Source organism: Sminthopsis crassicaudata, chromosome 3, assembly GCF_048593235.1.
Source record: "Sminthopsis crassicaudata isolate SCR6 chromosome 3, ASM4859323v1, whole genome shotgun sequence".
Lineage (NCBI taxonomy): Eukaryota > Metazoa > Chordata > Mammalia > Dasyuromorphia > Dasyuridae > Sminthopsis > Sminthopsis crassicaudata.
The window spans coordinates 16354490-16379028 of NC_133619.1; the positions used below are offsets into that span (position 1 = coordinate 16354490).

General features: G+C 45.2%; 2 protein-coding genes across 2 annotated transcripts in view; one reads left to right on the plus strand and one right to left on the minus strand.

The window, feature by feature from the left end:
- GFM1 (G elongation factor mitochondrial 1) overlaps positions 1–23623 on the plus strand; it is a 45808-nt gene extending 22185 nt beyond the window's left edge. The window contains exons 10-18 of the mRNA XM_074298081.1: positions 1445–1546; positions 2367–2423; positions 2991–3128; positions 3885–3967; positions 13469–13631; positions 14763–14907; positions 21810–21970; positions 22789–22842; positions 23251–23623. Of these exons, the coding sequence (XP_074154182.1) occupies positions 1445–1546; positions 2367–2423; positions 2991–3128; positions 3885–3967; positions 13469–13631; positions 14763–14907; positions 21810–21970; positions 22789–22842; positions 23251–23382 (1035 nt within the window). The 3' untranslated portion in view covers positions 23383–23623. The remainder of the gene's footprint in view (positions 1–1444; positions 1547–2366; positions 2424–2990; positions 3129–3884; positions 3968–13468; positions 13632–14762; positions 14908–21809; positions 21971–22788; positions 22843–23250) is intronic.
- On the minus strand, positions 4005–10194 carry LXN (latexin). Its single transcript, XM_074298083.1, has 6 exons — positions 9940–10194; positions 9225–9287; positions 7877–8054; positions 7356–7492; positions 4671–4733; positions 4005–4421 (listed from the first exon to the last, which is right to left on the minus strand). Exons 1-6 carry the CDS (start codon positions 10066–10068, stop codon positions 4323–4325), a joined length of 669 nt encoding a protein of 222 aa, XP_074154184.1. The 5' UTR covers positions 10069–10194; the 3' UTR covers positions 4005–4322.
- Positions 23624–24539: the final 916 nt, after the last annotated feature.

The following is a 24539-nucleotide window of genomic DNA, read 5'->3' on the forward strand; positions in this document are numbered from 1 at the left end:
CCTTGGTATGTCCTTCCTGTCCTAAGAGCTAGTTTCCGTTTAATGGAAATCACTTACTCTTTGTTGTTTCTCTTTCCTACAGTTTCCCATGGCTCTGATTCAGTGTTTCCTAGTATTAGGAAAGGCAGTCCCTGTAAAGAAATGGTTCTCTGCCAGATGTTGCAAGCTGTATATAGCATATTGCCAGCTTATTTGTTTTGGAGGTGGTCTGTAGCAACATCTCAGGACAAAGAGAGGGAACTCTCTCCTAGCATTTGATCAAGTGATCAGTTCTGGGTCTCAGCAAGATTCTGTTGTAGGAACAGGAGCATGAAAAACCCTTCTAAGGGTTCATGAATCATGGTAACTCATGTGTCCTAAAAATGCCATCATGTTTTCCAGAAAAGCCTGATCCTTTTTTTCCCTAGTGGATCTGGAATATGGTTGGAGGTCTTCCTATACCCCAGGGTGTCTGGAAGGCAAAGGACAGTTTCTGCCCCCTCCCACTCCCAGGTGAAAGTAGTTTGGTGCCAACATCTCTTTGCCCCGGCCTGCCAAGGGGAACAGAATTAGGGCCAAGCTGGGAGGGGGCTTTGGCTTGGGCTTTGCCCTCCCCACCAAGTGCCGTACTTTGGTCTAATCTCTGTCATTTGGCTCCATGTTCCTGCACCTAGGATTGTGTGAGTCGTGTATATCCATGTCTGTAGTGTGTGTGTGTGCATGTATGCAGTACACCAGAAAGTAGAACCGGCACACACTTAAGTATGTCCATCCAAGGAAAACTGTCCTTCCCCCAGCCACCTCTCTGCCCCGGACCCTGAAGATGAGGGAGCTCTCTCTGAGGTCCACGGTGCTGCTGTTCTGTTTGTTGGGCAGCAGAGGGCGTGGATGGTGGGAAGCAAGGTTGGGCTGTGTCATGGGCCCTGGCCAGGGCTGCCCAGCAAGCAAGGGGAAAAAGGAGGTTCTTGTGAATGAAGCAAACACATGTGGACAAAAGCCAGGAAACTTAGCGGACACCAGCTCTCGGATTTCCTGTTTTTTGGGGCCCCTTTACATCTGTTGAAAATTAAGGTTATTTTTAGGCACAATGGACTTCATTCTCCTGCCTACACTCTTAGAACTTCCTTTGAAGTTATGGACTGAAAATAGTTATCTCACATCTCATTATCTGATCGAAGGTAACCATCTGGGACTTATCAGTCCCCAAGAAATCATTTTACAGGAGATTTGGTGATATCAGGGTTACCGATTCTTTCATGGCTTGTCCCGGAGGAGGGCTGTCTTAAATGGGACAGAAATGAGACTCAAGTGAAGGTGCTCTGGCTTGCTGCTGTTTAGCTGCCAGAAGTGTTGGGAGATTCACCCTAACTGGTCACTTCGTATTTCTCTTAAATACTGTGCACTTCATTTTGATATTTTTAATGTGTCACATGCATGTACCTTAGTATTCTTTTTCTTCACTTAGGATGTTGAAGAAGTTTATGCTGGAGATATCTTTGCTTTGTTCGGCATCGATTGTGCCAGCGGAGATACATTCACAAACAAAGACAATATTGATCTTTCTATGGTAAGTTTCATTGCTTCAAAGCAATCTTTGCTTGACTTGACAAAATTTGTGTTTTTATGCAGTCCATTTAGTATTAAGACTCAGAAAAGCATTGTCTTTTTTGTTGAATCTCACCATCTTGGCCATAAAGATGCCAGAATCTTGTTTTCTCCTACCTACTAGAAAATAAGGATTCAAACTGGACACCTAGAGACAGATAGGATTTTGGATTTCCTGGTCTCTCTTATAGATGAGGAGAGTGGGAATTTTCCCTCACAGAATTGAGACTCCTTGAGGGAGAAAAGGCCTTTTACTTTTGTCCTCATGATTTTTCCTGCCACATATTAGGTTCCTGTTAAGCTAATTCTTGATTGATAATCCCTTTGTTGGCAAATTAGCCCTTTAGAATTTCCAAATTGGGATTTTTGTTTTAATTTTTAATTTAAAATGATTACATGGGCATCAAACAAGAGAATCATAGAACTGAAGTGCCCCAGATTTTGCCTGTCTAGTCTCTGGAAGTGCTTATTGTATGTCAAGTATTGTACTAAACATTGTGGGTGAAAAGAAAAGGCTGGTCCTGTCAATAATAAAATCTAGAATAGCTTATTTAGAGACTGGCGATCATTTCTTCTAACCCTTCATTTTGCATATGAGGAGACTAAGCTCCTACACTGGGAGTGGGGATTTCCCCACTGAAGCACTTTAGTCGCTTCATTGACAGGAGTTTAGGAGAAAACCCATAAGAACTGTCCTTTGTTCTTCCTAATTTGTGTTACTTTGTGTAATTCTCCAGTCTGTTCCAACCTAAACTAGAACTTATTTTTTTAAACTCTCCTAGGAATCAATCCATGTTCCTGATCCTGTCATTTCTATATCAATGAAGCCTTCTAACAAGGTAGGCATTTTTCAGAAATGTGCCCTGTCCCCACTTAGGTCCAGCAGGGGAGAAGGCCCTTTATTCTTTTGTCTCAGTCATTCCTTCAGGGCTGTCCTCCAGCCCAATGAGTAGAGGTGGAGTCTGTGTTGTGGCTTCTCATCAGGGCACAGATTAATGGGCAGCTGTTCTGCACCACCCGTGTTAACCCAGGCTTCTGCTGGAGGGTTGGCATTTCTAAAATGTGCAGGTCCTCTGGAGAAGGGGGCACTTTTGAGTGTAGTAGTAAAGAATGAGGTTTAACCCAAACTTCAGGAGCCTCCTCTGTGAAGGGACAGAAAGGCATAAAAGTCCCTTTCCTCTCTGCTCTGAAGGTATCTAGGCCATGGAGCATAAGATGTCCCCTTCCCTCAGAACTCTGAAGTCTCTTAAGGAAAAAATCCACCATGTCAGAGTGGACTTTGATTTTTACTTAATTCAATCTGCTTGGTCCCTGAAATTCAAAGATATTTGAAAATGAGATATGGAGTAACTCATGTCTTTGGAAAACACAAATAATGTAACTCATTGCTTTTTTACTTTGAAAAGAACGATCTAGATAAATTTTCAAAAGGCATCGCCCGGTTTACAAGAGAAGACCCCACATTTAGGATTCACTATGATCCTGAAAGCAAAGAGACAATTGTTTCAGGAATGGGAGAATTACACTTGGAAATTTATGCTCAGGTAATGACCACTGTTCCCTTTCCTTCTGACCCCTGGCCAGGGATTGGCATTTTGTGGGGGACAAGATTTGAAATCGATTCCAAGGAGTCTTGTGATGTGCCATGGAGTGAAGAGTGGCATGTGGCCCCAGGGCTCTGACCACAGAGGCCTGTTTGCCTCTCCTGACATCACAGTCATCATAGCAGTTAAAGGGTTGTAGGTGAGGTCTGCAGCCCCTGGGCCTCATACATGACCCAGTCACCTCTTTGTCCTTAATCTGACTTGCTTTTCCATCTGGGTTTTCATTTTAGACCACATAAAAGTGATAGGGAATGGTGTAGATTTTTTTGGAAGCTTAGATTTTGTTTCTATGACTTGAATATATTGTTAAAAACTGTCCCACTCTTTGTAAAAGTAGAATTTTTTTCTTTCAATTGCCATTTCCCATCTGCCTACTGGAGAGATTATATAATTAACACTTCAACTTTATAAAGTAGGTGCTTCTGCCTGCAGATCACTCCCCTCTGTGCTTGTAATGTTTACCCCCCACATGCCCCACTCTCCAAAAATTGGTTTATATTAATCTGCACCATCTACAAATGGTTTGCTAATTAAACTTAGTAAAAAAGGTAAAACTCAGCACTTGTTTGAATTACCATTTGTCCTCAAGTAGTAGTTCAGAATTCATAATTCACTTTCCAATTTAGACCTAAAAATGCAATTTATCAACATGTCTGTTTACATCTCTTTGCCCTCCTGCCTCTTCCCTTTCCCTAGAGGATGGAGCGAGAATATGGCTGCCCTTGTGTCACTGGAAAGCCCAAAGTAGCCTTTAGAGAAAGCATCACCGAGCCTGTACCGTAAGTATAGTGTACAATTAATCTAATTAGGCATGGGTTGGACATGGGTTGTTTATTATGGAAATTACACAATAGTACACAGCAGTCTGGACACTGATACATATGGCTGCCCTTGTGTCACTGGAAAGCCCAAAGTAGCCTTTAGAGAAAGCATCACTGAGCCTGTACCGTAAGTATAGTGTGCAATTAATCTAATTAGGCATAGGTTGGACATGGGTTGTTTATTATGGAAATTACACAATAGTACACAGCAGTCTGGACACTGATACATCACTATCTTGGGCAGAGTTTGGTTCCCAAGCTCTGTAGATGGATGAAGGGCACAAGCAGGACATTGGTGACTGAGTGTTCCTGCTCATTCCAGGTGGCACACCTTGGGTTGGCGGCTATAGTGTTTTACTTTAACTCCATACTGGGGATGCCAGAGGACTTGCATTTGCCAGGGATTAATTTCCTAGAGAGGAAAAATTAAATGTAGAGTTGAAATTCAAGGTATCTTGAGTTGTGCAATTGTTCAGTCAGTTAATCAAGGATTTTATGTGCCTGGTCTATATGAAGTGGCAAAGAATTTGGTCTTCAAGGACAGGGGAGACAAGGTGTCATGCTACATATGTACAGATCTTAGGGAAAGGCATTGGCAGCTGTTCACAAGGTGTGGGTGAAAGTCAGTTCCTGAGGCAGGGGTATGGTGATAGTACTTTACCTGTGATACAATATCATGAAGTAGGATGGTATAGTCTAATTCAATAAAATCATCGTTTCTTTTCTGTAACAAAAATTAAAAATTAATTTAAAACACTTAACAAAAAAAACACCTTTGAATGTAAAAGAAGTCAGGTTTCATTTTGAGATGCAGATCACAAGATGGCTCAAAAGTGAATTGAATTCAGTAGGCAGTCTAGAATGATGGAAAAGAACTGGCTAATGAGATCTAAACAGCTCTGCTTTCGCCTTAGCTCTAGGAGGGAGGGCACCAAGGCAAGGCAAGTCATCTCTTAAGGGTTCAGTTTCCCTGAGAGTGGGGGACTAGATACCCGCTCCCCCAAGGTCCCTTTCTGGATGAGTTCATTCTCTGATTCCAATTTTGCTTGAACTGGTTCAATTAGCATGTTCAAAAAGCATCACTGTTTGCCCTTTGTGTTCTTAGTCTCCTCATTATTGTGACAGCTGCATAAGAATTGTTAAAAGACTAGTTTATTATTTAAGAACCTAGAGAGCATCCGTCATTATTCATGAAAGTAGAGCTCAAGGGACAATCAATTATTGAAATGAGTTATTTGTATTAAAGTAGCACATGTTTCTATGGAAAGCTTACTCTGGAAAATCTAGAAGTTGTGATAAACACAATGTGTAGGTTTACAGGGTTTTCTAATTAAGAGCAGCTAATTAGACATTGGTTTATCTTGTGAGGAGAGCTTCTGGCTCTTTAAGACAACTAATGTCTTATTCCTAAACTCTTTTGGGAATATGGTGGTTTTATGGTGGTTGCAGTTGTGATTGTATTGAATACAAGCCGTGTTCTGGTTTAAATGAGTTGCTACAGAGGGCCTTCCTGGCTCCCACTATACAGTTCTGCTTCATGATCTGTTCTGTGCAGATCTGTAATGAATGTCAAATGGGAGAGAGATGGTGGCTTGCTTTTGTTTGGCTCTGCAGACACTGTTTTCTTTGACTGTTAAGGGAATGCATCCAGTAGTCTGTTTGCCATAGTAGTGAGACATTTTCTTGAAAAATTAGAATCTTTCTATTAAGGTACTTGATGTGACTCCAAGTCCCTGTCATGGTCCAGGCTTTTTATCTACCAGATATATATATGCATGGGTAATTGCCAAATCTTTTGTTTCAACTTTTTCCCTCCTTTCCTCCACCCCTCAGATGGCATGTTGACCAATACATGTTACATATGTTAAAGTACAAATTAAATACAATATATGTACAAAAAGAATCAGACTTTGAAATAGTGTACAATTAGCCTATGAAAGAAATAAAAAAATCAGGCTCTTATGGATGTGACAGTCTGTAAAAATCTTTTAAATCTTTTATAAAGTCAAGTATTTGTCTTCATTCCCTCATTAATTTTAACAAGTCCATGATTTCTCTGTGCCTTATTTTTCCCATAAGGGAAATATTTGTATCTTTCTAACTTCTATGGAAAGTTAGGCATATGGGCAAAGGAAATTAAGGTTCTGAGTGTTAGGTTAGCAACATGATATGGCCGAGGAGGATGTGACATCAAACTCAGGCAGAGTTTTGATAGAACAATTCTTATAATCTGAATTTAAAGGCCACTTAAAATTTGTCTGAGCCAATGGAGAAGAGAACTTAAAAGTCCATTATAATTGGTCTCTTGTTGCAAAACAGATCAGCCAGGTGCTACAAGTTAACTAAAAGGTTTTATTCCTACAATACAAGTTGAATTCCCACAATAAAACTTGAATGAATGGGCAGGAAGTGGGGGGGGGTATTTACAGTCAGGGCTTTTTTCCTTCCCTTCAAATTCAACTACTTAAAAAACATAGTAACAAAACCTAGGAAAAGCTCAGGGAAAGGTCTCAGTAGCAATGCTATCAAAGACTTATTACTTAAAAGAGAGCAGATACATTCCAACATTAAATTGAAAGACAGATGCCAAAGGTGATCTGGGTAGTTTACTGGGTGTCTTTAATAACCTAAAAAAATTAATCATAGAGTATGGAATTACTAATAAAAGTGAAGTTTTGTGACTAAAAATTTGGAGCTGAAATTGCAAGAAATAAATGACTTTAAAGATCTATGTTCTCAGAAACATCTACTAGTCAATTTAATTTGTGATTTAGGAAAAATGGGTGGTGTTGAGATGCCCTTGAAAGCTAATGGGGATAAAGAATCCATGTCTATGAGTACCAATCTTTCATTGGTATGAAGAAACATTGACAGCATGTATTTGTATGTAAAGGATTAAATTATCCTCTATCTGTAGTTGTCAAAAATCCTAGGTAGGATATATTTAGATTTTTTTGAGCCTTTTTCTTTTGGATATAGGAGAGTGCTCATTTTCATAGGTAGAAGTCTCAGAACACTGCTTTGCCTCTGCATGTTTATTGGCAGCAAGTATCTGTCCCCCAAGAAAATATATTGTGCCTTACATTGCTAAATTTTGTGTTCTGGAAATGCAAACTAAGTTTCCTATCAGGCTGAAACAACTCTACATAATTAAGAACCAAAATGTGCTGCCAGTAATTTGATCATCATATTCCAGAGCCAGATATTTCATGGTCTCTTATAACCATTTGCTCCCTTTATAGTGGATGGTTAAGCATTGATTTAGGGACACAGGCATTTGCTGTATTACTAATTCTATGGTTAGAATGGGTCCCCAATGTCTGATGGTCCAAAAGTTGCTACTCACCACTTGCTTGACAGTTTGTATTCTTGCCATTTTATACCATGTATTTTCAGTGGAATTCTGCCATATAATGTAACCACAGGCAACCATGGCTAGGTGTCGAACTGGCTTCAATTCTGGAGATACGTTCCCAGAATTGTCTGTTGGGGGAGAAGCATTTATATGGTGAAGGCGGCCATCATTTTATTGACATAGCAACTCACAATTCTAGATTAGAAATTGAGATTTCTGGATTTTTGGAAACATAGTCTTCTCAGCAGTAGAATATTAAGGGTTTCCAAAGTTACTCTTAAGCACCCCCTTGTTGTTTGACTCTGGTACCGTTTGGACTAGTCCTGAGCCTGCTGAGAGGGAGCTGGGAGACGATGCCCTGAGCATCTGGGACAGCTTCAGGCCCAGGCTCCATCCCTGGCCTTCTCCCTGTCTAGCTTGGGGTCCTCAGCTGTCCAGTGATGGTGGTGCTGAACAGGCCTGCCCCACCCACCACTGGCACATGGGGCAAAAGGTAGTCTTTTTACATGTACCTGGAATGTTCTTTGCTTCCAAAGGTTCCTTCATGGATTTGAGACTCTCATAAAATTTATTGTCTTCCTCATCTGGGTTTTTACCAATGTCCCCTTCAAACGTGAAGTCCACTTCGGGTACAGTGTTCTCTCCAGCTGTCGGGTAAAATACTTGTGCTTGGCAGTTCACCTTAATTTGCTGTTTAAAATATATTTACATAAAATTCAGATTTTCTGATGCTCTGGCTTAGAATTCAAAATACTTCTGTGATTATTCTGGGTGTCCCTTAATCAGGGTGACTTATTTTGTCCCATTGTACCCTTTTTCAGAAGACTATTTAAATGCCCTGATATGTGTGTATGGCTATATACATACACATATAATATGTATATATGCATTTATAATTTTATATTTATAATATTCATAATCCATCTTGCACTGGAACACCAAACATTTTAAATATGAATAGTAACCATTTGCAGAATCAGACATAAAAATCAAATCACCGTGAGTGCCCTCCCTCCCTTTAAACATTAGCAAAGTGAGGTGCTAATGGTACCGCAAGAAGGAAAATCAAACATTTAGATCTTTCCATCATCGTTTTTTTATTGGCCTCTGAAAGTATCATCGCTCATCCCTTACCAGAGGGCAGCAGCGGATAATCCTGTTTTAAAGGTGGTTGGTTGTCTAGCAACTCGGATGCCTTTTATTAGAATTCCTATCAGACCCTGTATCGCTGGCTCACATTTAACATCTCGTGCCAAAGGCAGAACTTCAATTCTGACTGCCTCCTATCAGTCTTTATCACGGCCATGGCCCAAACATCTGTTTCCTTGCCATAGTAATACATTTTTATCAAGCCTGTTTAACGTCTTGCCATCTTTGCTATTACTGACATATTTGTCCAACAGTATTTGGCCATTTTGTATCTCGTAGATAGCTGGAAGATTATTCCCCTCCCCCCTCTTTGCAGCCTCTTGTAAATCAGAACAGGAATGAGGAAAGCAATTGGAAAAAACACTGATTATGGAAAAAGCAAGTTCCTTCAAGGTACTTCCAGCCAAGCTGGACAGTTCTATTGTAGCCACAAGATGGGATTGACCATGGTCATGTGGTGCCTAAAATGGAAACCAGAGTGAAATTGATGGCTTGTTTTCTATATAACGCAGCAAAAATGCCCATTTCCCATGGGGCCTTTGCATTTGCCGACCACAAAGCTTCTCCGATATGGTTAATATTTCAGTGTTTAGGAGGCAAGGATTTCACCTTGGCTTTAAAAATAGTCCCCCGGAAAGGCAGCCTTATGTTCGGCTCAAAGATTATTTTAGCTGTTACAAGTAAATGACATTAAAACATGGAGTTACTTACTTTCTGGATGATTTCTTCCACAGAAAATTTCAGGTGGTACTTATGGCCACTTCCTGGAATGTCCTGAATGAGCAAGGTAGAGAAGGCCAGTCTTACTCTCCCGTTGGGGAAGGGAGAAATCCCTGCGGATTTGTCGGGGGGCCGGGACCCCAGGGAAAGGGGAAAGGGGTGTCAAATACCTATGTAAATACCCCTTAGGACAGCTCGGGGGCTTTGCGGCCGGAGAACAAAACGGACCCATCTCCGCGCCAGGCCGAGAGCGTTCCTTACAAGAAGGGCAGCCCGCAGCTTGATTTTTCACTTGATTAGCCAGGTCTTAGCCAAGCGGGGCTCTTCCACCCCCTGGCTGTGGCCCGCTAGCAGAGCTGGGTCTCCCAGGACCCTCCGCAGCCCAGCGGCGGGGCTCCGGGAGCCCATCCACTTTGGGGCCACTTGGGCGGCTCGGCCTCGGGGGCGTCAGCATTCCCACGGCCCGCCGCCGCAGGGTGCCCCTGGGTGCTGCCCACGTAGCCCGGGGCCGGACGTTCGGGCACGGCGGCCGCCCTCCTGCCATCTGAGTCGCAGCCGTGGGAATTCTGCGGAGAAGGGGGGCTGGGCGGGAGGGGGCTCGTGGGGGACCCCGGCCCGGCCGCCGCCCGCCCTCCACCTGCTGCTCCAATGAATTAACTGGCCGAGCCGGAGGCGCGGGGCCGCCCGGGCCGGGTGAGACACTCACCTCCAGGCTGGCCTGCGTGACGAAGTCCGCCAGGAACACCTTGTGCGGGGTCCCCTGCTGGTAGTTGATGCAGTTCTCGGCCACCGTGGCGGCCCGCGCGGCGGGGTAATGCTCCGGGGGGATCTCCATGGCCGGCGGGGGCAGCGGCTGCGGAGCGAGCGAGGGGAGACGTGTGGAGACTCGGAGAAGCGCCGAGCCTTTGGCTGCCGGGCGGCGGGGGCGGGGGCTTCGGACGGGGGGCGGGCCCGCCTTCCTCCTCCCCCTCCTTCCTGGTTCTCCTCCTACCCTCGGCTTTCTCTCCTTTCCCTCCTCCTCCTTCTCCTTCTTCCCTCCTCCTCCTCCTCCCGCCCCCTTCCCCTCCTCCGGGAGGCAGGAAGCTCGGGCCCGCGGCCGCCGCTCCCTCTGCCCTCGGGGCTCTCCTGCCCGGCCCGGTTTCCTGTGGCGCGGGGGCCTCCCGGAGGCCGGGGCTGGGCCCAGGGCGGGGGAGGGCGGGGCCCTGCCCTTTGCCTCCCAGCCCCGCTCTTCCCTCGCCACCTGTGCGGAGCCTTTGCGTCTTCCTCCCCCACCCCCCCTCCCAGAAAGCTGGCCCCCCAAGCGGGAGCTATCTGGCGGCAGTGGTTTGTGGGTTTCCGGGCCCGCGCCCTGGGGAGGGCGCTGACTTGGGGCTTGCAGCCCCTTCCCTGAGGATTTTTCTGAGATCTAGACTTGAGTAGCCCCACGGATGGGGGGAGGGGGGAGTCAGGTGGCTGCTAAGCAGGTGCAAGATTGGCTTCTGGGAGATTGGAACCTTGAAGAAAATTGGGTTTCGGAGGATCCCAGAATTTGAGAGTTAAAAGGGACTAAAAGTGGAGTCCAGCCACGGGCCAATTCCCCGGGACTGAGTCCCGTCTGACTAGTGTCCAGCCTCCGCCGGGACGGCCAAAGGTCGCCCCTTTCACTCCGAGCGGCACTGTGGTCGGCGTTTTCCTCCCATTCTTGTGCCTCTTTACTGGAACCAGTCTGCTCCCTCCCTCCCTCGGGATGCCTGAAGACAGCTGTCACGTCCCACAGTCTCCTCCTCTACCATTCAGGCCCTTCCTTCCCCAGGCTGGCTGCCCTCCCCTGGAGGACAGTGCCCTTAAATCGTGGCAGCCAGCACAGAAGGCCATCCTGCCGAGGAGAGCCAGCAAGAGCAGATTCCAGCCAAACCCTCACCGCCCTGCCCCCCGGACCCCTCCTCCCCGAGCTCCGGCGGGGGCCTCATCGTCACTCGGGTTCAGCCCGGACTCCGCTACCCCCCCCCCCATCATGTTCGGGACCATCATGTTCTCTAGCCAAGCTTTCTGCCTGTTGTGACTTTGAGCCAGTGCCACAACTGCCTGGAGCCTTTAGGAATTTTGAGTCACAGCTTCTTTTGTCCTCCCAGTTTGCAGATGATGATCTATCTGCAGATCTGGCATTCTCCCCCTCAGATCCGCAGGTACTCCAATGGCAGCTTCCCACCCAGATTAAAATGAGGTGCTTTGTCCAGTAATGGAGCTTTCTGGGGGTGGTGGATAGAACCCCACCCCCACCCCTTGGAGTCTGGAAGATCTGAGTTCAAATGATGCCTCAGACACTTATCGGTTCCTGGCTGTGTGACCTTGCATGATTGTCTTGGCCCCTCCCCCCAAAATAAATAAATGTTGGTGCTTTGGTGGAGCTCCGGATAAGCAATATCTCTAGAATTTCCCTGATAAAGCAGTTTGGGAAGGTCACTTACTAAAGGAAGTAAGGTCACTAGGCCAAGAGCTGGGCCTGAGGAACCAGAACCACCACTTTCTTTTTCTTAATGAGCCATCTAGAATTTTCTGAGGAATTGAAGCTAAGTCAGTGGCCTGGGATTTGTAAACTGGGCCAGGTGTGTCCTCCAGGCCTTCAGGACCTCTGCTCTTGGTCTTTCAGAGCCCCCTGTCGAAGGGGCAAGTCCCATCTGTGTCTTGGAGTAGCGGGGATGGACTTCATCCAGCGGGAGTCAAGGGCTCCCTTGCTGGCTCTGGACTTTATCTTGGTCAGTCAGTGGGGTGCTAAGCATTCACTGAGTACTTAATGATGGGCTGGCCTGAATGTTGGGGTGCGAAGAGAGGGGAGTCGGAACTGAAAAAGGCCTCGGCCTCCTGCAGATTGATTTGAGCCAGATGGGCCAGGGAAGGCTGAAGGTGAAGATGAGAAGGAACAGCACTCCGGATTTGTTGTTGTTTTTCACAATTCTCTGAAACCCCATTTGGGTTTTCTTGACAAAGATACTGGAGTGGGTTGGCGTTTCCTTCTGCAGCTCACCTTACAGATGGAAACTGAGGCCAACAGGTGACTTGTCCTGGATCACCCCCTAACTGCTCACCAAATGTGGTGGACGGTCAGCCAAAGGGCCCGGGAGTCGGGGGCTGCAGGTGGTCGGTGTGGCGCAGTCAGAGGGCGTGGGGAGTGGGACCTAGAAGAAGAGTAGAAAGATGCTCTTGCCAAATAGAAATGGGGGAGCCTGGAGTTTGTGGTGGGCATGAGCTTCAGGAAAATCTCCAGTGATGTAATGGAGGATGGAGTGGGGAGAGCGTTGAGGCAGGAACCGTTTGCTGCGGTCCGGGGACAAGGGGACGTTGGTGAGAAATGTCATGGAGGTAGAAATGCCAAGATTAGTGGTACCATGGGACTCGAGAGAGAGGAGGGTAAGGGCTGTTATGGGGAAAGGGGGAAGAGTTTTGGGGCCGTTCTCGGGAGTGTTTTGGTTGTGCCCTTTCCAAAGGTACTTCTTTGGGGCAGAACAAACAGTAGTAAAATGTGAATTGAGCAACCTTCCTGCTCTGCTGGCTGTTGACATCATCCCATCCACCCCAAGCAGCAGGCCTCGCCCTTCTTGGGTTTTCCTATTCTCAGTGGAGCTGTAAAAGGCAACTCTGTCTCCCTTTGATTGTCCTCAACTTTCCAGGCCAGCTGCAGCCCCTTGGGAGCGTCAGCAGCCCAGCCCTGTGTTTCCAGGACCGGGCCACACTCCTCGAGTTACCCTGTGGCCCTCTGGTCTTGCTTCTTTATTTTCCCGTTACAATCCCCGTTGGGTTGGCCACTGAGCCACCACACGCCCGCCCGTCTGAAGGTACCTCCTGTTTTACCTCTTCATCTTGTTTTCCTTCCTTACTTTATAAATTTAATTTTTGGGAGTTTGAGAGAGAGCCCACTTGGGCTGACTTGTATAAAATTTTAGTCCAAGGACCTTTTTGTGTTTTCTGATGGAAAGAGAGATGTGGCGGAAATTTCCCTAATTTAAGACAAAAAAAAATCCTGTGGAGGAACAGCTAAGAAGAGTGAATGAGGCTGGGGGACTGCCCCAGAGGCACCGAAAGGTATTAGAGGAAAACTGAGCACTGGGCCGATTCTCTGTGGAGGATCCATGGAAGAGCATTGGCAAGGAATCTCCCTTGAGGAACAGAGGGAGAAGGGTGTGGCCATGTTATCTTGGAGTCCATTGAAATATGAAATAATACAGCCACTTTTGTGCTTCTCGCTATTTCATTTACAGGTTCGATTTTACTCATAAGAAACAATCTGGTGGTGCTGGCCAGTATGGGAAAGTGACAGGCGTCTTAGAACCTCTAGAACCTGAGAACTACACCAAGCTGGAATTTGTAGATAACACATTTGGGACAAATATCCCAAAGCAGTTTATTCCTGCCATAGAAAAGGTGAGAAAATTCATTTTGGTTTGTTAAAACACCAGCCTGACGACCTTAACATCTTTTTTCATTCCTCTCTAACTTATTTGCCTTAATTATAGCTTTCTTCTTAGAGCTGACCTTTCGATTTCTCATTTGATTTAAGGAATTTCTGTTCTTTAATTGTGTGGCCATGTGGCCAATAAATTCATGCCTTTTTGAGGTTAATAAGAGATTTTACTTTCTTCCTGATCATAAGCTTTACCTCTCTGATAATACCTTGAATGTGTTTAGCTGGTTGCAAATATGTCATAGTAAAATAGTTTTTAAAAATTGAAATTTTTCCTTCTATCTTGAAAGATTATTATGTATGTTTAGTCTCATGGACATTTGCTGTTTTGTTGCTTTAGGGTAGAATTTAAAGTTGCAAGTGATTTTTATTTCTTATTTAATTTCAAAGTTTTTCTCTCCTCCTTGCTGACAGGTTATAATTTAGGGAACAGAGGTAACACTCCTGGATTCTCATTTTGCCTTCCTTCCTCTGTGTCCTTTGTAATCCTTCCATTGTTATTTGTTCAGTAGCTTGCTTCAAGTAGGCAAAAAAATTTTTTTAATGACTTAGAACTAAAATTTAAAAAGCTTAATAGAAATATACTTTTGTTACAGCTCTAAGGAAATGGCAGGTTAACGTTATCATCTCCCCCACTTTGGCCTTTATTGATGTTGTAGACCATTTAAAGGCATGATCTATTATTCTCGGCATGATACTCAAGGGATTGGGATCTATAGAGAGACCTCAATTTTGATGGAGGTTTTGTAATAGTATGTGAAGTAGCTTCATTTCTCTCTCCCTTGTTTTCCTCATTGGGAAATCATAATAATGTTCTCTTAGGATGGGCTGCAAAAATGAAGTAATTACTGTTAAGGGAAGGCGCCAAAAATGGCAGCCCTTTTTCTTTTCATATTGCTGTAATACCTGTGTAATAGAGCTATAAAATATTATCTCATTCATTATTCACTTGCAGTCTTATGCCCAAGTAATGTTCTTCACTCAACTTTCAAACCCCTGAGTGTCTGGGGTTTTTGGCAGGGTTATGAGTCACTGTGGAGGCTGTATATCCACCCCTACCCCTACACGCTCCCTTCTGCCATTTTTTTCAGGGGTTCTTGGATGCTTGTCAAAAAGGCCCCCTCTCAGGGCACCGGATATCTGGGGTACGTTTCATCGTAGAAGATGGAGCACACCACATGGTGGATTCTAATGAAATCTCTTTCATTCGAGCTGGGGAAGGTGCGCTTAAGCAAGGTAAGATGGATCTGTTGAATCATGCACTGTTGAATCATGTACACTGTCGCAGGTGGCAAGAGAGGGTTGAGTCCTAGTGAAAAACAGCAAAGCCCCAGCTCTCTTAACTCATCTAGATGTTTCTTGCTTTTGACAACAAAAAAATCTACCTGTGCAAAGGCACAGGTATGCCTTTTTGAGGTTAGTAAGAGATTTTACTTTCTTCCTGATCATAAGCTTTACCTCTCTGATAATACCTTGAATGTGTTTAGCTGGTTGCAAATATGTCATAGTAAAATAGTTTTTAAAAATTGAAAAAATCTACCTGTGCAAAGACATAGAATATGAGGCAAGAAGAGTCAGAACTTCAAAAAAGCATCTTTCATATAAATTACTGGTGGTCATGTTCTAATTTTTTTTTTCTTTCCTGAGGCTGAGGTTAAGTGACTTGCCCAGGGTCACACAGCTAGGAAGTGTTAAGTGTCTGAGATCAGATTTGAACTCAGGTCCTCCTGAATTCAGGGCTGGCGCTCTATCCACTGTGCCACCTAGCTGCTCCTGTATCTGTAGGAAGTTTAAACTCTATTCTGTCCCTTTCTGAGTTGTGCAAGTGGTTGTCTGACCTTAACCCTCCAATCATGAGAAATTCTCCTTAGGAGAGGCTAAAATTTACCTTTCTGCAACCCCTGGTTTTAGTCCTGTCTTTGGAGGCTAATCCCATGTTTGTATTGCAACATTTGGGATTCCTCAAGTCGGCTCTCTTTATTTAGGCTTCCTTTTCTTCCCAGACCATCTGTCTCCACTTCCTTTAGTGGTTGTTAGGCCCTTTGTGTTCCCTCTGACTGTTCTGGGTGCATTCTGGCTTGTCACTGTGCTCTCAGGCTCCCCAGGCCTCCTGCTGTCTTCTGACCCAGGCAGAGGCTGCACAGCAAGGCTGACGGCACCCTCGGGTCTGAATCCACTGCTCATCAGAGTGGTGTTGGCTAAGAAAATGCCTGCATCCTTTTCAGGTGAACTCTGCCTTCCTGACTCCTCCATCTTCCTTCTGGAATCCCAGGAGCTCCACTGAATTGCTTCATCTTAGTTGCAGTTCATCTTTCTAGCCTCTTGAGGTCTTCTGGGATCCCAGTTTTGCCGTTTGGGTTCATTTCCCCAGCTTCGCATCCCCTGCACGTTTAATAAGCATTTCATAGGTGGCTTAATTGGTGTTGACCAGAATTGGGCTGATGAATCCCTGGTTCACTTCACTAGAGGCCATTAGGTGAGCTCAGTCCATTGATCCTTCCCCTTTTGCTTAGGTTATGGAACATTCCAGATCTACAGAACTACCAGCTTTTCCAAAAAAATATGAAGGGCTTTTGTCAGATGTCATGGATGTGATGTTTGTGGTTTTTCTTTGTAACTCTGTCCAGTAACCCTGTTTTTTTTAAAAAGGAGATGAGAGGGAGTTTGGTGAGATTGGTTTTTTTTAAGACATCCTGTTTTGAAGTGATTATTGCTTTTCTTCTGAGTGTTGTAAATATGGTTTTTTAAAAAAAATCAGTTTATTGGAGGCAGCTAGGTGGCGCGGTGGATAGAGCACCAGCCCTGAAGTCAGGAGGACCTGAGTTCAAATCCACCCTCAGACACTTAACACTTCCTAGCTGTGTGACCCTGGGCAAGTCACTTAACCCCAGCCTCAAAAAACAACAAAAAAAAACAAAAAAACACACATTTATTCTCTCTCCATAGTCATTGGGAGAAAAATCAAAATAAAAAAAAAAAATCTTGTTAAAAATATAAAAATTTATTCAAAGCAAATTCCGGCATTGTAGCCGTCTATGTCTAAAAAAGTCTCAGTCTGCCCTATCTGGAAACGTGTGTGTGCATGTGTCATTATGAGTACCTGGATTTGTGAAAACCTTGCCATTGCAAGATGTTAAGAACCTAAGCCTTTCAGAATTCTTTGCTTTCCAATACTGTCATCGTTCACCTTTGCCCGCTTCGCTCTGAATCCGTTCATGCCGGTCTTCCCGGTCTTCCAGGCTTCTCTGAAATCGTCTCTTTTGTCATTTGTTAAGGCACAGTAGCATTCCATTCCCTTCCCATCCCAGGATTTCCTTAGTCATTCTTCCCTGCCGGCGCCTCCTTGATCACCAATTCTTTGCCACTACAAGAAGATTTGAGGGCTACGAACTTCAAGTGAATGGCAGGTCTTGGTTTAAGAGCATCCAACTCATCTTTTCCTCTTAAAAAATTGAAGCTGAAATCTTAGATATTCTAGAAAGCACTCACAACCAAGACAGGCAGTAGCCCAAGGCCTTTTGCTGATAGAAAACCTGGAAATGCTCACATCAATAGAACAAAGAAATGCTTTGTACATTTTATTTATAATAATGCCAGATTTCAAGGACTGTGTGATATTCAAGCAATGTTTAACGTAGGTGGATTTAGTTCTCACAGAGTTTCTTTAGTAAATCCAAAGCTGTGAATCAAGCCTCGGCCCTTTACCTGAGAGCAATGTGTTGAAAACAAATTACTTTTTTCAAAATGAAAATTATGCACCACTCAATTATTATTAGCTAAAAATTGATTGGATTCCTTATAGGGAAGGGATTACATCAACATCTAGCTGCATTATATTTAAAGTTTTTTAAAATCCTTATCCTTTTAAGGGAGTAAGGCTCAGACTTGTGGTGCAATGGGGCAGCTTCTCATCAGCTCGGATTTAGGGCTTTGCCTAGAGCAGTGATAGCAAACTCTGCTGAACAATGATTTAGAAGGCCACAAATTCACATTATGTTTTATTTTCTTAAACATTTCCAAGAGTTTCTGTATGTTTAACTCCCTGACCCAGACTTGCCCAGGGTCACCTGAAAACTATTTGTCAGGAAGGACATGAATTGAGGAGGCCTCCCTGGTTTCACTCCCAGCTCCCTCCGCTACTCTGCGCTGAATAAACATGTTGGAAAAAATGTCCCCAAGTAGCCGTCAACGTTAACTAGCTGTTTGAGGAAGATCATTTCTGGATCATTAAAATCTCTGTGCAGGCAAGCACATCTACACATACATGCACACATCCATATGTCTGCGTGACTAGACGGTCACCCCACAGATGGAGCGCTTGTGAAGAGCCCCCATACGAGTGCTTCTAGCAGACGGAGGCCCACACACAAAGTCCATCTTAAATGTCTTTTCCTCCACCTTTTCCTCTCCTTTTAAACTTGCTCATTCAGAATAGCTGTTTTCTTCCTCCTCTCCCCTGCTTAGTCATTGAGAGATGATCACTGTTCTAGGAAAATAACCCAAAAACCCAATGTGAAAATTCCAGTTCTTCCAGTTTCCTCACTACCCATCTCCTACTTAATACTTAGAGCTAACATACCGGTCACTACATGTCAGTACTAATTCTATCTTATCTCCTTCAGAGGTGACGTTTTATTGCTGTAGATGGGAAGATATTAGAGAAAAATCTTGTCATAGTTATTCTTCACTCCAAACACATGGCTTCACAGTGACCACAAGCAAAAATTCATCTGGCTCCATTTTCTTTTCTGATTTTTTTTTTAATAATATCTTTGTACTTGTTTTGTAAAACAAAAAAATTTCCCAATTGTGTATTAAAAAGTTTTTTTTTTTTTTTTTTTTTTTAACATTAATTTCTTAACATTTTAAATTTTAGTCTTTCCCTCCTTGTGGCCACCTCGCTGCCTCTATGTCCCAAATAAAATCCCTTCTGTCACAGGCTCTTTGAGGCCCTCTTAATTCTGGCGCCTCTTCTCTCTCCTTCATTCCCTATTTATCTAGTAGAGAGCTTGCTTTGTGCACATGGGTTTGTTTGGTATCCTCCTCCTTTTGGATTGTATCTTCAGAATACTGCCACAGGCACACAGTAGGCCCTTAGTAAATGTTTGTTGTTTGATTGACTAGTTGACTCATGCAGATTATCTGTTTTTCTCACCTGGGTTTTACCTCATCATACATAGAGCCTTCTAGAGCAGCTAGGCTGGCGAGTACTTGTCCAGGGAGCGGTTTGACCTTCTGGGTTTCCCTGGGTTTAAATCAGGCCTCTCACTGCCATCCCACAAGATTCTCCACTGCAGCCTTTGGCTTGAAGATGTCCCTGCTGTGCCCGTGTCCTGGCAATGTCAGGTGGGCCATTGGCTCCCTTCTCGATGGCTGCCAACTGGCGGTTACAGATCGGAACCTTGTCATGTAGTGGGGCTGACTGGAGAAGGCTCAAAGGCAGAGGTGGATCGGAAGGGAGACCGAGGGAGAGGGGAAGGGCTCTGGGGAACTGTGCCATTCTCCCAAGGTGTTGGAATTCTTCATCTGCTTAAAACATGTCCATATTAAACCAAACCAAACCCCAGCTATTTTTAGAGCCAGGGAAAGCTGGCGATGTGGCTGCCATTCCTCCGTCTGCAGCAGATCAGTCACAAGCAGGCCTTTGTTCTTCCTCATCCTCCTATCTGGGTTTAGAACTCGGTCCTCTAAGGGATCATCAAAGAGAGCCTGGGAGTCTGAAATTGCCTTTTACATTGAAGGCCTTTGAAAAAATGCTGTAAAAGCCTCTCATTTGGACTAAATGGGGCTCTGCTTGGGCAGAGGGCTCTGAATTAGAGAACAGAACACAAGCACAATTAGGCTGGCAGATTGTAGCTGGTGACGTGCTTTCCTGCTTGCGAATGAGGTTGTTTGAAGGCACTGGGCACCTCGGAAGGTCCTTCTGTGCTCTGGAGGACGCCAGCCTGTGATCCTTGAGGTTGGCCAGGAGTTCTTAACCTGGGGTTCACCTCCTTAACCTTGGGCAGATTTCAGGGAGCTTGTGATGGTGGATGGGGAAAAGGGCTATCTTTGTTTTCTTCTTCCCAAACAGAAATGTAACATGAAGACTGGGAATCTGGTCTGGCCACAAAGAAAGGAAAATTAACTTGGTCCCATCTGACATGTGCCTCATTGTACAGCCCAAGACCAAGAGGCTGGAGGCAGCCTCACCCATGTGATTGTTTGGTCAGAAAGAATGCCTTCCAGTGTTGTTTTCCTTAATGCTTTTGATTTTTGCCTTGATGTTATCTCCCTTAACCTTAATGCCTGCCTGCAGCTAGCAAGTGGTGGATAGAGCTCCAGGCCTAGAGTTAAGAAGGTCTGTCCAGCCTCACTAGCTTTATGACCCTCAGCAAATCATGTAACCTTTGTGCACCTCAGTTTCCATAGCTGTAAAAGGGGGATAATAAAGAGCACCTACTTTCCAAGTTGGTTGTGAAGATCAAATAATATGATACTTGTAAAGTGCTTAGCCCGATATGTGGCTGGTACTAAGTGCTAAATAAATGCTTATTGTCTCTCCCTCTATCCCCTTTTCCCCCCAAAGAAAGAAATTTAGCATGAAGGAACTGAAATTCCTTCTGTTGTCAAAAGATCTGTTTGAGAAGAGATCTGTAACCTTGTCAGATTTAGGCAGACCATCCTCACTAACTAGCACAAAAACCATTTTCAGAATGATCCCAGAGGTCCCATTAGTGTCCAATCAACCACCTTAAATGGGCTTCTTGTTATAGCAATGGATGCATTTAATTTGAGGTATGTTTAAGTCTCCAAAGTGACTTATGGAAGGGAACGGGTTCAGAGGAAGAAAAGTGAAAAAAAGGTGGATTATCCAAGGCAGATAAACTATAGATAGAAAATACCATCTGCATCCAGAAAAACAAAGCCAAAAACATCTGCTTGGTGATTAACAATTTATTATGTTGAATAATGAAAGTATTTATTTGTAAGGTAAAAGAAAAAAAGAAAAAAGTTGGATTATTTAGCTTAAAAAAAGGAAAGCCCATATAAAACTAGGCATAACCTATGACCCCGCAGGGCCATTACTGGGTCTGTAGCCCAAGGAAATCATAAAGGAGGGAAAAGGACTCATGTGCAAAAATGTTTGTAGTGGCTCTTTTTGTGGTGGCAAAGAATCGGAAAAGGAGTGGATGCCCATCAATCAGGGAATGGGTGAATAAGTCATGGTCTTTGAAGGTAATGGATGAAATATTCTCTTAAAAAATGATGAACAAGCTGATTTTGAGAAAAGGCCTGGAAAGATTTGTACGAACCGGTGTCGGGTGTAACAAGCAGAACCAGGAAAGCATTGTACATGGTAACAATAAGAATATGTAGTGATTAACCATGAAAGACTTGGGGCAAAGACAGTCCCAGTGAACTCTGGACAGAAAATGTTGTCTGCATCCAGAAAGAACCAAGGAGATTGAATGTAAATCAACACATGTGATTTTTTCCCTTTTGTTCTAATTTTTCTGTCCCAACATGATTCATAAAGAAATGTGTATTAAAAGGGGTTTTTGTTGTTGTTGTTGTTGTTTTTAAGAAGGGAAAACCCAAAGGTGTGATTTAGTTACTCCAACAGGGACAGAAGGAGCAATTGTTGTTCATGTGTGATAAGAATTGGGAGAGAAAAAATGGATTAAATTGAATGATTTCATTGAGATAAAAGAAAGAACTTTGTGATGACTTCGAACCCCCAAGGGTCTGGCACAGTGGGCTGTCCCATGTGGGCTCCTGGTTCTTATCCCAGGGTGGTCTGGGGAATCTCATGCCTGGAGATGGGACTCAGGTGACCTTGGGGAGGCCCCCTAGCTCTACGGCCCTGGGTCCCACCATGGGTAGGGCTGAGTATCTGCTTGGAAAGATTGCTCAGGTCAGAAGGAAGCCCCAGTTAATTGGTGTCTCCTTTGGGGAAACCAGCCCCAGGGAGGGAAGTGTGTCCGGTCAAACGTTGCAGTCTGCAGAACCGTCAGGGACACCAGCCTCCGGGCTGGGCTAGTGGGTAGAAATGAGTTGGTGCGGACACATCCGTTCCCTCTGCTGTTCTGGCAGACGCTGACACACGCTCGTGCCCTCTGTGCCCATGGGTGCTAAGTCTGACTTCTGTTCCCCAGCCCTGGCAAACACCACTCTGTGCATCCTGGAGCCGGTGATGTCGGTGGAGGTGGTAGCTCCCAACGAGTTCCAGGGCAGCGTGATTGCTGGGATTAACCGCCGCCACGGAGTGATCACAGGCCAGGATGGCGCTGAGGACTGTTTCACTTTGTACGCAGATGTAAGTGCTGGCTCCTTTGGAGATCCCGGGGAGGGAGAATCTGCAGGAGCCTTGAGATCCGTGGCAGTGACGGGCTCACCCAGACCTCCTTCTGGCTCTTGGAGACCTGCCTCTGTGTGTCCATGAGGGAGACCTTGTGGCAAGGGGCTGGGAGCTAAGAGGCAGCGGGCTTGGGGCCTGCAGGGATCTCAGGATCTTGGGAGTCTGGACTTGGAATAGTGTCCAGGCCATGGAAGCGTCTCTGGCTTGGGTGTGTGTGTCCAGCTGCTTCCCTGGGAGGGTGGGCCTTGGGATTAACTGAGTGACGATCGCTTCTTTTGCCCCTGCCTTTCCCTTGCCCTTGTTTATCAGGGGATCTTCCCAGGAGGCCCCCTGAAGAGAAGAGAGGGTTTGGGCGTCCCCAGGGACCCCTTGCAGAGAGGAAAGGCTCTGGCCTCCCCAGGGGCCTCCTGAGGAGAAGAGAAGGTTCAAACTGTCCCAAGGGCCTCCTGAGGAAAGGAGAGGGCTCGGGCCTTCCCAGGGCTGCTCCAGCCCCGGCTGACCCAGGAGGCCAAAGGGGAGAGGCATGACAGTGTGGGGGGCCCCGATCTACTCAGTCCCACGGAGCTGAACAGCAAATATACGACTGGCAAGTCTGGCCAGATGGGAGAGTGCATCACGTCAGTGGTGGTTACGCCCAGAAAGTTGTTCCTGGTCGGGGGGGCATCCAGTTTTTTTCCTCTGACGCTAACATTCCCCCCTGGAGGTGAATGGAGCATCTTTTCTGTTTGATGTTTTTCTGGAAGCCGGACTGAAACCTTGCCTGCCTTGCCTTTCAGGTGCCACTAAATGAAATGTTTGGCTACGCCACAGAACTGCGGTCATGCACCGAGGTAAGCCAGGTCGCCCACCCCAGAGGAGACCTGGGAAAGTGGCTGTGCCAGCACACCTGGCAAGTTCTCTTCCGCTCTGTCTTAGGGAGAAAAGGGAAATGGATTGTCCTGCGTCTGTCCTTTCACTTAAAACTCCTAGAAAGTTTTCCCTATTCTCACGGCATCCACAGCCTCTCCTCTCACCCCCGCCCCCCAAGCTGTTAGTGCTGCCCCCAAATTGCCTTGCATATTTTATATTTAATTATGGTATTTCCTCTGATAGACCGTAAGCACTACTCGTTCCCACCTTTATACCCGGCACACAACAAGCACATAAATGTTATTGGGCGACAGACCTCACTTTTGCCTGACTTTCCATGACAGTTGTAATAAGTATGGGGTGACCTTGTACTCTTTTCCATCCTGCAGGGAAAAGGCGAATATACGATGGAGTACTCCCGCTACCAGCAGTGCCTGCCCGCCACCCAGGAGGAGCTCATCCACAAGTACCTGGAAGCTACGGGCCAGCTCCCTGCCAAGAAGGGAAAAGCCAAGAGCTGATTTTTTCCCCTGAGCGAAGCAATGAACTTGGTAGTGATTCCCTCTCCAGTCTCCTGTGTTCCCCTAAAGGCTGGATTCCAGGGGAGTGGATTTAGGCCAAGGAGAATGGGATGTGAGCGGATTTCCTCTCTTTTTATTCAGAAGTAACCTAAAGTTAATATATGTGTAATACCTTACGGCCATGGATTCCTTTTTTTAGTTACAAAATGTCTATTAAAAACGTTTATACTTTTCTGAACAATATTTATTTGAGGGATTACCATATTGGACTGGTGGTCTTTTCTTACCAAAGGCTGTCAATGAGAGGGAAATCCTGATGTCTGCGTGCTCAGTGGACAAATGTTTGTGATTGTTGAAAGGGACAAAGGTGCTTTTTCAGGCTTGGATCCTTGCTTCAGGAAATGGATGTACTGGCCTGAATTTCTCGCTCTAAAGGGTTTAGGTCCCCATGTTTGTTGCTCTTGTGGCTCTCTCCAGCTCTGTCCGGTTTTAGGAGGGTAGAGGGCATTTTGCCAGGGCCTAACGTAAGGAGTATATGCCATCAAATGTTTGCTACCTAGATTAGTCAGAAGGTGCTCGGCAGCACCATGGACAGCTCCAGGCCCCACTCTGGTGCCTGAAAGGATGATTGGTTGGAGCTTGTGTTTATGAGCATTCTGGATGGCATCAGTAGCCTATAGTTCTAGACTATCTCGTGTAGCAGAAGAGTTTGTCTTGCCTTAGAACCCTTGGTTTCAGAGAGGCCTTTTATCCGGCTTTCTGAGCTGTCTTCCCTCTTACAAAGATGGTTTCTGTTTGCAAAAAATTTGAACAGTGGTCTGGAGGCTTGAAACCACTGTGGCATTTAGGAAAATTGGCATTTGGGGAGGGTGGGGAGAAATGAGAGAAAGGGGAGGAAGAGGCGGGTCATTCATCTCCACAGTTTGATTTAAACCAAGTTGGGAATACTGATCATTTCCTACAGAAACCACATGGCTATAGAAGACTTCCCATCTCTTTCTTGGGATGTTAAAAAAGCAAAACCCAGTAACTAAAGGACGACATTGGCTTCCTTGTGGTTTCTGGGAGCGTTCTCTTGCATGACTTTGCATTTTGAGTTGATAAAAGGAGATATTAGTTATGAAGGTGACTTAAGCCTTGCAAGTGTTGTTGTTACT

Bases quoted from the DNA above. Each gene is read 5' to 3' on its own strand.
- LXN (XM_074298083.1), bottom strand. From the start codon at position 10,068: ATGGAGATCCCCCCGGAGCATTACCCCGCCGCGCGGGCCGCCACGGTG. The intron at 4,734-7,355 runs GTGAGTAGCAAC...TTTTTGTTACAG, and splicing joins TACAAACTGTCAAGCAAGTG to AAAAGAAACGATGATTTTAT. The intron at 4,422-4,670 runs GTAAAGTACTAT...TTTCCTCTCTAG, and splicing joins TTCATGATATTGTATCACAG to GAAATTAATCCCTGGCAAAT.